This window comes from Olea europaea, chromosome 13 (assembly GCF_002742605.1).
Source record: "Olea europaea var. sylvestris chromosome 13, O_europaea_v1, whole genome shotgun sequence".
In the NCBI taxonomy this organism is placed as follows: Eukaryota; Viridiplantae; Streptophyta; class Magnoliopsida; order Lamiales; family Oleaceae; genus Olea; species Olea europaea.
In genome coordinates this window covers 25,149,960-25,164,981 of record NC_036249.1, presented here as the reverse complement: position 1 = coordinate 25,164,981, position 15,022 = coordinate 25,149,960, and the positions used below count along the sequence as shown (strand labels likewise).

The following is a 15,022-nucleotide window of genomic DNA, read 5'->3' as shown; positions in this document are numbered from 1 at the left end:
ACGCAACCAAAGTATAATTAACTTATTTTCTTGCAAACTTGTATACTAAGTCAAACAATGTTTGGTGTACTTCCCTTCATAATTCATAATAAGTAGCCTTTTCGAAATTGTTAAACACGTTTATGTATTTATCTTCTTTTCAAATTTGTTATATTTTTGCAATTACATATGAATGTATACATACCTCGGTGACAAATTTGATGATGTTTTTAAAATCTCTTTACAGAGTTAAAACAACAATAGACTTTCGTTTCAAATTTCTATTACATCAATCTAATATAATGAGCCACGAGATATCAGTTACATCCTAATACTAAAAGGGTGTACTTGATTAAGTTGATCATTTACTTAATCTCCTAATAGATAATTCGATTGAGTCAAATTTTCTTGAATGATACGAGCAAGCTATATTATAATAAACTACTCTACATCTTGCCTATATGATCCTCATATGCACACAAAAACCCATAAATTAGTCTCTCAAAAAACCGGTTTACATAGGTAATACTTATCTTAATCGGCGGTATCGTAAACAAAAGAATTTTCTTTATAATTTCTCTTAGTTCATTGGTCAATCCTTAGAATTTTTCTTAAACTTGCATTATTAGAAGAATCTTTCTTAATGATTTCGTGTATATCATGGATTAAAACCTAATCGAATCCGGGCAGTTCCAATTAATAAACTTTTCATTGAAAATAATTTTACATGTAAGAGAACAAAAAAGCGAAACCAATAAAGATAAAGAAAAGGTCACAGGCAAAGATATACACCAAGACCAGGTTGTCATACTAAATGATATTCATAAATACTAATATTAACAATATGCAAAAGAAAAAGTCCATACCAACCGGATTCACTGTAATCCATTCTTGCCGGGCAGCCTCTCATCATATTTTATGCCTCTTCTTATTATTTTATTAAGAAAAATGTACGATGAGTTATCAATTTATCGATCGAGTAGCAAGTTGTTCCTTAACCTTTGAAAATGAGCAATTTTGTTGTTAGCATTTTATTATAGTAGCACAATCAATATTAAATAACATAAACTATACAAATCTTCATGTTTCGGCTCAGATATCTACGGACTAGTTGAAGTTGAGAAAGAAAAAAGTTACTGCATAATGCTAGACATATGAGTGTCACGTGACATTTAAGAAATTGTGCACTTTGAAACCTAAATTTGTAAACTTGACCTTCATCCTTTTATCATAGTTGCACAATTATTCTCCAATAATTAAAATATCCAAATCTTCATAATACGTAAATATGATGAACTTCAAATTTATATGTACTGGCCAAAGTTAGGAAATACAATATAACTTCGTAAGTGAAAAATAACAGGGCTAAGTGACATTTAATTAAAATTTGGACGGTTTCCTTCATTGAAAACTCATTTACAATTAATAGAAAGGTTGAAAATTACCAACTCTAGCAATTTTTAAAGTTTGAGGATTAACTTGTTGGTCAAGAAATAAATTGGGGACCAATGGTGTATTTTTTCCTATTTTGTTAATACACAAAATAGCAATGCTATTAATACAAATTGAGGATGAATTCATGTAAGATGACATAAAATGATAATTTTAATAAAGATAAAGTGGATCACATTTGGTCCATGTTTGGTTTAGTTAAAACGATTGCAGAAAATTTAAGCCAACAATTAATTTTATTTATACATTTCATGGGATTCACAATTTTTTCTTCTTTTCAACTGCAATTATAATTTTTACAAAACCAAATGGGGCCTTTGATTTGTCTTATCATTTAACTTTAAATAACGTGTCACATTACATGAGGATCATAATATAGGGTTTTGATATTTGTACACTGAACTACGTAGCTCAATATACAGCCCCACAATAGGAGCGCTCCCAATAAAAAAATCGCGGGCAAAGCCCCAGGTTTATCAAGAAAATAACTATTCACCATGTGATTTTGTCTCACCTGCCAACTTCCGGCGGCTGCAGGAAACATCCTATCCCCATCCCCCCACCGGTTTTGACTTGGCCATTTGAATTCCTCATACTATTGTCTACTAAAAACATAGTTGTCATCGACTTAAAATTAAAGTTAGGCAACATGTTCAATCATCAAAAACATCATTTTTATCGATTACATAATATTTAATACAAAACTAAACTTACCCTACATAATATTTAATACAAAACTAAACTTACCCGGCAAATTGTATACATGGATATATTTTTATATAGATGTATATTGTTGACCTTCATTTGATCAACACGACTCGACTCGGCTGTCGATACTTCTTTTATCGCCTTTCCGCTCATTTATGTATATGTTATTTATACGCTTGAACGCAATTAGCATACAAAGTCGCCTCCATACTGAGGAATGATTCAATCATTGTTTACATTTTAACGATAAAGTCAATTGCTACAAAATAATATATATAAAGAGAGAGACGTGTATACAATTACATTACATTATTCGATTATATTTATGTTAAAAGTATACTTTAGAAAAAGCATCTAGCTGAAACTTCTTGGTCCCCATTAACAGCTCATTGTTTGATCCTTATTTTCGTTTCCACCATCGTTTGCTTTCAATAGAAGTTTCTTGATTTAAATGAATCTACAAACATTACCACAAACGTTTTAATTCTACAATCTCTCTGATTTTCCATCTGTAGTTTGTATATTAAAAATTCATCGGTGGTGTCGTTCCGTTGGTGGATGGCGGTGTCAGAAGAAGGGTTCCCCGCAAGAAAACGGCGGCCGTCTGCCGGAGCATTTGTCTCGCCCAATTTCTCAGATAACAAGCTCCTCCAGTCTCTGTTTCTTCTCTCTCAGGAAATCTCATCTCTCTCACCACTCAGAATTCTCCTCAAGAAAAGCTCATCCTCAATAACCAGAAAATCAAGGCTCCTCTCAATCTTTTTCGAAGAGCTTCTTCGCAACCCGGTAAATGTTTTTCCACCCTCAGCTGTCTTGTGCTTCGAAGAATTGTACATAGTTTTGCAAAGATTAAAAATTCTCCTGGAAGATTGTTCCAGCTGTAGTAAGGTGTGGCTTCTAATGCAAACACCATCTATCTCGAATTCTTTTCATCAACTGACCGGAGAATTATCGACCCTTTTAGATATTTTCCCGGGAAAGGAGTTGAATTTAAACGAAGATGTTGAAGAGTTATTGAATCTGATCAAGAAACAGTGCTCAGAAAAGGAATCTGATTTTGATTCTAATGACGAAAATCTTCGAGTTCAGGTTTTGAAAATGCTCGACGATATTAAAAGAGAAATCGTTCCTGATACTTCGAAACTTTCACAGATTTTCGACAGATTGAAGTTAAACAATTCAACAAGTTGCAGTGCAGAAATTGAGAATTTAGAAGATGAAGTGCAGACTCAAAACGATGACAGGTCAAAATCCGATATAGTCGCGTTGATCGGGCTTGTGCGCTATGGAAAGTGTGTGCTATATGGTGCCTCGACGCCAAGAACCACCAGCAGACGGCGGAGATCGTCGGTGGATGTGAATTTTCCGGCGGATTTTCGCTGTCCTATTTCTCTTGATCTGATGAGGGACCCTGTGGTGGTGTCCACGGGACAAACGTATGACCGGTCGTCTATAAGAGTGTGGATCGAATCAGGACATAACACTTGTCCAAAAACAGGTCAGACCCTGGCCCACACGCAGTTAATACCCAATGTGGCGTTGAAGAATTTGATTGCTATGTGGTGCCGCGAGCAGAGAATCCCGTTTGAGTCCACGGAAACGAACGTCAAATTAAACGGCGTGGTTCTGAATAAAACCGCGTTAGAAGCCACCAAGATGACAGTGACGTTTTTGCTCAACAAATTAATGGCGTCACAATTACCAGAAGCGTTAAATCGTATGGTTCATGAGCTACGGGTATTGGCTAAGACGGATTCGGATAGTCGAGCTTGCATTGCCGAGGCTGGAGCTTTGCCTTTATTGGTCAAAATCTTAGGTTCGGAACACCCGAATCTACAAGTTAACGCGGTAACAACAATTCTTAATCTCTCAATCCTCGAGGCAAATAAGACAAGAATAATGGAGACAGATGGAGTTTTAAACGGCATCATCGAGGTGTTAAGGTCGGGTGCCACGTGGGAAGCGAAGGGAAATGCAGCAGCCACCATATTTAGCTTGACAGGTGTCCATGCTTATAGGAAAAGACTAGGTAGAAAGACAAGTGTCGTGAACGGATTACTCGATTTGGCAAGGGAAGGCCCCTCAAACACGAAAATAGATGCAATGGTGGCAATTTTGAATTTGGCGTGTGACAGGGAAGCAGTAGGGAAGTTAATTGAGGGAGGGGTGGTGGATATGGTTGCCGAGGTCATCAATTCACTGACAGAGGAGGCAGTTACCATCCTCGAAGTGGTGTTGAAGCGGGGTGGATTGGCGGCAATCGTGGCAGCTCATCATCGGAATATGATGAAAAAATTGGCTACGGTTTTGAGGGATGGTAGTGATAGGGCTAAAGAAAGTGCTGCAGCCACATTAGTTATTATATGTCGGAAAGGCGGGTCCGAGATGGTTTCGGAGCTGGCCTCGATCACGGGAATCGAGAGAGTGGTGTGGGAAATAATGGGAATGGGGACAGGGAGAGCAAAAAGAAAGGCAGGGACATTGATGAGAATTTTAAGGAGATGGGCAGCTGGACAAATTGAAGATCATGTTGACATTGGACAATCAACAACTGTGACTATGAATTCAACCAGGCTAGTATTGCCTGGATAATGTTAATTTCTGCAAATTTCATTTATGTTGTTCTTTAAAACATTCATTTGTCCATCAAAAAACCATTATTCTTGTTTTTATTTCCTTATAGATTTGTCATGTTTGTTGTTTTTTGGTTGGTTTTGGCCAACCATGTTTCTGTCAAACAATTGTAAATCTGAAACCAACATCTCGTTGTCAATGAAGATACACATTGGCCAAACTGTCTGAAAATTATTCATTTTTTTTTTGCTGTTTACTTCACTGTTGCTTTAGATTTGGTTTATTACACATTGTGTATAACACTTACATTCCATATAAACTTTATTAGCACTACATTTATATGCATAAAACTAATAATCTTTTTCATTATAGAATAAATTGTAATTACAACTGAAACTATGGAAAATGAAATATGAGTTTGTTGTGTCCTTTTGAAAGCTGTTTCACTAACACGACTAATGTAAAATTCTACGACATTTCAAAAAATAATAGTTTTTTCACATAAAATTGGAAAGTTATTATTCTGTGAGCAAGGCATAATGGGAAAGGCAAACAAATTGTCTTTTATTTATGGAATTCATAAATATGTGTCTATTTTAGATTATCTGCATGCTGATATTTTGGGGCTAGCTACAATACATGCCTATTCAGATTTTAAATATTTTCTCCTAATAATGGATTACCTCTCTAGGAAAAAAAATTGGGTAATTTTGTTAAAGATATTAGTTTGAATTTTGAACAAAAGAAAACTCATATTGAAAATCAAGTGAATTAAAATTTGAAAATATTAGAATAGATAATGGCCTTGAATTCTGTAACGAGTGATCTATACATCCACAGCAAAATGGACTAGAGGAAAGATGAATATGACCTTATAAGAAAATGTTAGATGCATGTAGGAGTGGGCATGGTTCCATTTAGTTCTAGTTACTGGAGAATCGAACTGAAACATGAACCAATGTTTTTTTTAAACAATGGAATCAAATGATTTTTTTAAGATATGGAACCGAAACGGAACCAAAACATTCTATTCTGGTTTGGTTCTTTTCTTGTTTTATTACCGATTCAGAAAAAAAGAGAAATAATATTTGAAAAAGAAGAACCGAATGTTGAGGCTTCAATTTTCATGCGATGATGATGGCACGTGGTAATGAACCTAAAAAATGTTTAACTTGGTATCAATTTTGCTAAAGATAGAATCATAATGGAAATTAGACCTCCAATAAAGTTTGATGAAGTAGGTCTTGTGTCTGCTTATATTGTTCAGATTTTTCTTGAAATAGAACCAAATAGTGAAGAGGCTATGAGTGAAAAACATGCAAATCTTTACTTTCCATCAATACAATATGAAGATTTTAGGTAATAAGCATAAAGGACAAAAAAATTAATAGATTTGGTTAATAAGCCTAAAGGAAACATAATTAATAGATTGTAAATAGATTTACAAAATCAAAGAAGGTGAAAAAACAGACAATAGTCTCAAGTATAAAGCTAGCAAAGAGGTTCACAAAAAGGGAAGGGGTTGCTTATAATGAAATATATTTTTTTGTAGTCAAATACGCCTCAATGAGAATTATTTATTTTTAGTATCCCAATTTGATTTTGAATTCAAACAACTAGATATTAAAATTATATTTCCAAATGAAAATTTAGATAAAAGATTTATATGTATCAACCTAAACGTTTTCAACAAAAGGAAAATATTAATTGTGTGAGTCTTTCGAATAAATATCTATATGGTTTGAAACAAGCACTTAGACAATGGTATAAAATGTTTGATACTTTTATAATGGGACTTGATTTTGCTACAAGTGAATATGATTCATGCTTCTGTTTCAAATGAAAAATATGGTTATGATTCATGTTATCTTCTGTTTTATACATATATTTCTTGTTGATATTAATATCTCTGAAATTGTTTCTTTTAAGCAAAAATTAAAACTTGAATTTAAAATGGAAGACTTAGGTCCTGCAACAAGAATATTGGGGATGAAAATAAAAAGAGATAGAGTGGGAAATAAGTTGTTCTTATATCAACAAATTTATATTTCAAAAGTTTTGAATTGATTTTCTATGTTTGATGCAAAATCTTTGAGCTCACCTTTAGTAAATCAATATAAAATGTCAACAGAACAATCGCTTAAATCTAAGGAATAACAAATGAGAATAAATAAAGTTTCCTATACTAATGGAATTAGGGGTGGGAGTGGGTTAGGTTGGATCGATTTTTTACCCAACCAATATGGTTGGTTTGATTTTACAACCCAACACAATCAAGCTTCGATCGACTTAGGCTAGGTTGTTCCATTTAGACGTTAAAAATCATAAAAATATGCTCAACAATAAAAACATATCAACCACATAAATGACAATGCTAAAGAAAGAAAATAGAGGCATCCTATGCATGTAATTAAAAATGCATTTGTTTTCAAATCAAAGCATAACAAGAAGGTAAATAAGAACTTCAAAAGGGACTACATTACTACCGTGCTAAAGGGAGATGGAGAATATACTTCTTCATTTGATGAAGAGGCCGACGAATTCATTCATTTCTACATTGAGTTACTGGGAAAAATAGTCCTAGAAAGCCCATTGAGCATTATATTTTGAAGGGTGATCCCGTGTTAATGGAAGAGAGAGCTATGACACTAGTTTGGGATATTTCAAAAAAAGAGGTCAAAGATGCATTATTTGGCATTGGGGATGATAAATCGCCGGGTCTAGATGGTTACACATCTTTCTTCTTCAAAAAATCATGGGACATTGTTGGTCATGAGTTCATTGGAGCAGTTAAAGAATTCTTTAATTCGAGTCTTTACTTAAGTAACCAAATCACATGGCCATTGCCTTGGTTCTCAAGCATAATCACTCTACTTCCATGGGAGATTATAGGCCGATTGCGTGTTGTAATATATTTTTCAAGGTTATTACAAAGATTTTTGCTTCTCAATCAGGACCAATTCTTGGGATGATCATAAATCAAGCACAAGATGCATTTGTGTAAGGTAGAAGCATGACGTAGAATATTCATCTTGCATCAAGAGCTATAATCGTAAAAGTGTTACTCCTAGATGTCTTCTCGAAATTGATCTAATGAAATATATGATTCGGTGAATTGGGATTTCTTAAAGAGTGTACTTGAAGGATAGGGATGGCAACGAGGCGGGTTTTCTTGCCGGCCATTTCTCACCCCATTACTCATTTAAGGCGAGGCGGGGCAGGGCAAGGCGGGGTGAGGCGGGGGGTTTTCCCCTTTTTTTTTTTTTTTTTTTTTTTTTTTTTAAGTTTTAATAATTCATTTTAATGCCCCCATTCATTTAAGTGAGAAAATAATATAAATTTTAAATTATTTTATTTATTTTTAAAAGTTAAATTATTCAAATATATTGGTAAACTAAGGTTTTATTGTTTATCATATTCCTTAGATAATCTTAGTTACCATCTTCTATTAGAATTAATAAAATTTTATGGAGCTTTTCTATTTAGGGCCTGTTTGAGCTCCATTATTTTCTAATAATGTATTTTAGGATAGTAGATTGATGGAGAATGTATGGTTAAAAAATAAGAAAAAAATTTGGACTTAAGCCTAATATTATTTTATTAAAGAATGTGTAGTTGAACAGAAAAGAGAGAAAAATGTATTTTAAAAATAACAGGAACCAAAAGAAGGGCTTAAAATATTGAATTCTTTAAAAAAATTAAACTGGATTGGGCGGGACAGGTCCCTTGTTATCCATACCCGCCTCAGGGTAGAATTCCCCACCCTGTATCCGACCTAATTACTTGAATAAGTGAATAATCCCCGCCCTGTTCAGGGTGGGTCCTCGCGGGTATCGAGTTTGTCGAGTATTTTTGTCATCTCTATTAAAGGATTGAACTCTTTGCTAAATTCATTGAGTGGGTGATGTAATGTATTACCCAGTCTTCATACTCCATTGCACTAAATGGTTGTCTACATGGTTTCATTAAAGGAAGGAAAAGGCTTCATCAAGGTAATCCTTTATCTTTTTTCTTGTTTGTTATTTGCCTTCAATATTTCTCAAGAATGTTGAAGGTAGCTATTGAGAATAGTGAGTTTAACTTTTATCCTAAATGTGGCCCATTGAAGATTACTCACCTAGTATTTGAGGATGATTTGATGTTATCTGCAAAAGGGGATGTTATTTCAATTGGGATCTTAATGATTGTCTAACAAACTTCGAAGATATGTCGGGTCTTAAAATGATTGTAAACAAGTTCAACTTGTATACGGCGGGAGTTTATGGGTAACATTTGGAGGACATTCTTCAACTTACCAACATGCCCACAAGATCTGTGCCTTTTCGTTATTTGGGAATTCCACTTACGGTGAAAAAATTGGAAATGTGCTTTTATGATTCTCTAATCAATAAAATCTCAGCCTATACTGGTGCTTGGACTGGGGCTTCTTTATCTTATGTGGGGAGAGCAGAACTCGTGAGAGCCGTTCTTCAAGGTGTTGAATGTTTTTGGCTTTCCATCCTACCTATTCCAACTACGGTTGCATCAAAGGTTATTAGTCTTTATCAAAATTTTCTTTGGGGATCTTAAAAACTGTTGGTTGTGTGGAATAGTATTTGTTTCCTAAACATGAAGGTCACGTTGGAGTTAGAGATATCAAATGTTGGAACTCGGCGCTTCCAGCTAAACTCTTTGGAACATTCATAGCAAGAAGGATACTCTTTGGGTTAAGCAGGTGAATCAAAATTTTCTTCATAGGAAGGACATTTGGGACTATACGTAAGAAAAGAGGACTCCCCGCTACTTAAAAAGGTGTTGGAAATTTAGGACTAGATTACATGAGAGACAAGCTAGCGAGCTAGGCAGACCGGGAAATTCAACATAGCCGCAGATTATATTTTTTCAGATGGAAAGGGCTAGAGGAAGTATGCGCACAACTGTTTGGAAAGGTGGTATTAGGCCTAAACATGCTTTTGTCCTTTGGTTAGGAGATAAAGCTAAGCTATTAACCAAGGACATATTACATCACATGGACATCGATAAAAACTATGTATTTTGTGGATGTTCTAAAAAAATGTGCAACACATTTTCTTTACCTCTCCGTTTAGCTGCTTTATTTAGGGGTAGAATTGTGAGTGGATGGGCATTCAACGCTCTATGTCTATGATCCAAAGTGAATTAAAATAATTTAAAAAGAGGCTCGGGGGATGACTTGGCACAGCAAAGCTAAGCATATTGCCCTCGCAAGCACAGTCTACCATATTTGGATGACAAGAAAAATGAATATTTTTTATGAGAGCCTTAGACCGCAGAGTTATAGCATAGTGAGATGGATCAAAACAAATGTCTAAAAAGTTATATTTTCTTTGTATCCGAATATTTTGATTCATTTTTTAGTCTCAAGCTGTAGTTCAGAAGATTATGTCGTCGGCACATCTTTTCATTTTGCTTGCTCGGGTATGTTCAGTGTACTTGTCCATGAGTTTTTTATCAACATAATTTCACATTTACTGATCAAAAAAATATCAGGAGAGCTACAATGAAACCTCCATCAAACAAACAAATATTTATTCACTTTCTATTTCCAATTCTCGATCAATTCTACCACAAACAAATCACTATAAAGAAAATAAATTGACAATTAAACAAAGCTATATGCTAAAAAAAATTAATGAACTGTGTTATACATGCATGGATTCTTCACACCCAAAGTGGCTGAATTTGTGCATATATTCCTCTTGTTACCATTCTATATCTTCACCCATTCAACTTAATGGTAGCCTCTGCACATCTGTTTTTCTCGTTTCATCTCGGCTTTCCTATCACAACACTTCGGCCATGAACAAAAACTTGTAATCAGGCATAAAGGAAAATCCACATGTTTCACAAATTGTCATTTCACTTAAAGGAAAAAATAAGCCCTGAAATCAAGCCCCAAATTATCATATTATGACATTACATTTGCAAATCATAAATGAATAATCAACTTAAAATTTAAAGGTAAGAATCCCAAAAGGAATAAACGGTCGGCAATTAGCGTCAAGCCTAGACGTAAACAGAGTTGGTGATGATCAACGAGCTTTAACGAGAGAGAATGAGAGAGGGCATCATTTAACTTTAGGGCTAGAGGGAAAGAGGAAGTATGAGAGAAATGATAAGACTTTGTAAACCAGGGCCGTGAAGTTTCAACTTTTTAATTTTTACATTTGTTTTTTATTTTTTTTTCCAATTTTTTAAGTAGCATTATCAATTTTGATGGGTCAAACCATAACCCATAACCCGACCGGACTCGACCTATTTTCTTCTAAAAAAACCAAACCCAATATAATTAAAAAAAAAAAGGGCCCAAACCGATCGGTTTGGTTTGGGTTGGTTGGTTTTCGTGGGTTGTTTCAATTTTTGCCCATCCCTATATGTAATGTTGTTCGTACAAAACTAAATTTAGCTAATGATATAAGTGTATTAAGAAGATTCATGAAAATCCTAATGAGTGTTATTGGAATGCTATGACTACTTAGATATCTTAAAGTTATATCAAATTTAGATTTGATGTTTACTAGAGCAAAACAGGGATAATGTTTAAAAGTTTCATTGCTTTTGATTTTGCTGGTAGAAGTGACAATAAAAAATCTATATCTGCATATATGTATATAATTAAGACACATGTATCAGCTCGAAATCATAGTTGCAAAAGATAGTAGCTCTATGTTTTATTGAGGGTGGATGGATATATATTTGCTACATATGCTTTAAAAGAATGAATTTGGTTAAGGGGATTGCTGAATAAATAGGATTTATTGAAAATGATGTTACTTTATATCCAGACATTCGAAGTGCAATACATTTAAATAGAGATTCAGTCTTTCATGATAGAACTAAATATATATAGGATAAATAGCACAAAACATCCTTACATTTCAATGTTATTGTGCAAAACGTTTCTACCTTTCATTTTTTGAAATTTTTACCCCTATTTCCACATTTCATTGTGCAAAAGATCATTTTCATCCATTTTTTTCAATAAAAAGACGATTTTATCACTTAATCAAATAATACAAAAAGAATAGAATAGAAAAATAAAGAGCTAAGTGCAACTATAACCCCAAATCAATTACAAATATATACTTAAAAATCAAAAGTAAAAAAAAAAAAGAAGAAGAAGAAGAACACCACCCTTCCCCGAAAATGGAGCCACCAGCGGTACATACTCAAACCACCACCCAGGCACCCACTGTTGCCTATATCGTCGGAAATGCTCCTTTCACGGAAAGTTTAACCCACAAATACCAAAACCCCTTTTCAAAGGAAACACCCCTGGCCCCCTCTTTCCAAAATAGGTTCACCAATTCGAATTGGCTAGTAAATCGGAGCAAATCAGGAATGTACTGTAACCTTAAAATCTTTCATTCAGCCTAAAAAATTTTCTAGAAGAAATTTTCTATGTAATTTGTGAAAGAAGATAAAATAAGCATAAACTTCTTGGACACGAGCCAAAAAGTCAGCCCCCATCCTCGTTATGAGGTGAAATTGAGAACGTGAAGTTAGTGAAAAATGATATTGGTCTTATGGGCCTTGAATTGGACCTAAGAATTCTAATGGGGTTTTCTGAATCACAAATCTAGAGCTTGAAGATGAGATTTTAGGGTCAGTAAGTTGAATAAAAAAGCTGTTATTTGTAAACTTCGCGTCACCATTCAAGCAAGGTTTGGAAAAAATAGGGTTTGTTAGAGAGTGAAAGTGATAAATGGGGAATTGAAAACGAGAAAGAGAGGAAAATTGTAGAGTAAATTAGATAATTTAAAGGATAGTTGAAAATGGGTATGGAAAATATCAAGATTTTCAGGAAAGGGTGGTGTTTTTCTTCTTCTTCTTATTATATTTTTTTTATACTTTTGATTTTTAAGTATATATTTGTGACTGATTTGTAATTTTTCAAAAATTTGGGATTATAGTTGCAATTAGTCCCTTATTTTTCTATTCTTTTCTTTTTATCTTATTTGAGTAGGGGTAAAAAAAAAAAATTATCAGAAAAAGGAAGAAAATGACTTTTTACGCAATAAAAGGTGAAAATAATAGTAAAATGTCAAAAAATGAAAGGTATGAACATTTTGTGTGTGTGTGTGTGTGTGTGTGTGTGTAGAGAGAGAGAGAGAGAGAGATGTATTGGAAAATAAAATAAATAAAATTGTGAAAATTTATACAAAATGTAATCCTATAGATATGGGAAAACAAAATACTGTTTTTGGATAAATTTGGAGATTTTTTAAATCTCTTAAATAATGACGATGGTTAATCTCTTGCTGGTAAGTGAACAAATAATATTGTAAGAGTTAACATCTAGATCTACTCTGGTATGTTCTAATGTTTCAAGCAAGATGAAGATTGTTGGGCTAATGTTTGAAATTGGAACATCTAAATTATTTGTGGGAACACTACATAATTATTACATTATAAGAATTACATTTCAAAATTGACAAACTCCCTAAAAAATTCATAAATCAAGTGGTAAATCATAATAGTAAATATATAATTATAATATAATATAAGTTAAATTTGGATTAAATATACTGTACTAAATTATCTCTGACAAATCAGTTACTATATTATATTTAAAAGATATTTCTCACTCTCCTCTCACAACCGAACGAGATTTTCTCTCTTTACAAATCCTAGCTCGCTAAAAATCTCCAAAATCACAAAAATTCATCGTTTATTCCTAATTTCGAGCTATAATCAATGAATCAGATCACAATTCGGTCAACATACTTATGATTTTTACTACTCTGGAGAAGTTGAAGCTTGGCCGTGACAGAATTGGATCTTCCTTAAGTAAAAACTAAACTTCTGTGGTCTGATTTCGAAGATAAACTTATAATGACAATTAATCAAGGATTTCGAGCCACGATCAGCGAATGAGATCACAAGCCTATCGACATACCTCTGATTTTCATTTTTCTAGACAAGTCGAAGCTCAGCTGTACAAGAATAGGATTTTCGAGAAACAAAATTTGAACTTTTGTGATCTGATTTCGAAGGTAAACTTATATTAACTTAATATAAGCTTATAATTTTGAAGACATTGACATTTTCAAACCGAATGAAACATTTTTTCAATTTATAGTTATGAAACTGTTTATATGTGAATATCTGTGATCGTTTATGTGATTCATTCATATTCATACATGTTTCTATTGGTAGTGACTAGTTGTGACTACTAAATTCAATAGCTTGTGACATGTTAAAGGTCTTGACAATCCATAAGTGGAATCTATGATCAATATCAATGCATTTAAATTAACTCTCTGTAACCCTAAGATTGTTTACTGTATGTGAATATATTTATATTTAAATATGAAATTTAGTGTCCCATATTGATCTATCTGCGACTTCTTTATCCTGATCTATGACAAATGTCATTGCATTAAAATCAACTCTCAATAAATCTACATGTCTTGACTATTTGTCAATATGCCCATATTAAATGTGAAAGTGTCCGATCTATGTTTGACATATTATGTCAATATGTTATAATATTAATTGTCTCCATTATATCTGAATGTTTCTTGATATTAATGAATTAAATGTGACATGCTATTTCTGTGTGATTAGGAATGACAGTTTTGCATATTTGCCTATTGTATGGAGGTCACACATCACTTATGCTAGTGAATTATACATGCAAGTATGATGAATTGGTTGAGTTTGTTATTTCAGAATTAGGACTTAATCATGCAAAAGTAGCTGTGACAATAACATTTTTTTTGGATTTTACTTTACCTCTAGTCCAGATTCTAAGCAATAATAATGTCTTAACATATTTGAGGTTAAAATCTTTAGTTGGCATTGTATGGATTTATCCTATTATGGTTGATGTTATCACTATAGATTCAAGGTACTCAAGATATACATTGTAATGCTTGGATTCGTCGACTATTTTCGTTGATTCACCAGCTAATGTGTTTTCTTTACAACAAATAACTCAAGAAATTTGTGACTCAATAGTGACCTTTGAGGGAGAAAGCATTGAAGAAGATGTGACATTCATATCTGAAGCAAATGCTAGAGCAGAAGTGGAGAGAAATGTTTTTCGAAACAAGGACATACTGAAAACGAGCTTGGCCTTCTATGCTACATCGAATAAGAAATAATATGTGATAAGTGTATGCATAATGATTACAAATGGATATTTAGATCTTCACGCTAGAGATAAACAAAAATGTTTAAGATCAGGAAAATGTGTAATGGTCACACACGCTTAATGAACATTGTTTTAGGATCTCATCGACAAGCATCTAGCTCAATTTTGTCAAATCGCATCAGTTACAAATGT

At 33.4% G+C, this 15,022-nt stretch overlaps 1 protein-coding gene across 1 annotated transcript; it reads left to right on the top strand.

Moving 5' to 3' along the window:
- Positions 1-2,446: 2,446 nt before the first annotated feature.
- On the top strand, positions 2,447-4,951 carry LOC111408007 (U-box domain-containing protein 16-like). Its single transcript, XM_023037747.1, has one exon. It carries the CDS (start codon positions 2,698-2,700, stop codon positions 4,729-4,731), a length of 2,034 nt encoding a protein of 677 aa, XP_022893515.1. The 5' UTR covers positions 2,447-2,697; the 3' UTR covers positions 4,732-4,951.
- Positions 4,952-15,022: the final 10,071 nt, after the last annotated feature.

Bases quoted from the DNA above. Each gene is read 5' to 3' on its own strand.
- LOC111408007 (XM_023037747.1), top strand. From the start codon at position 2,698: ATGGCGGTGTCAGAAGAAGGGTTCCCCGCAAGAAAACGGCGGCCGTCT.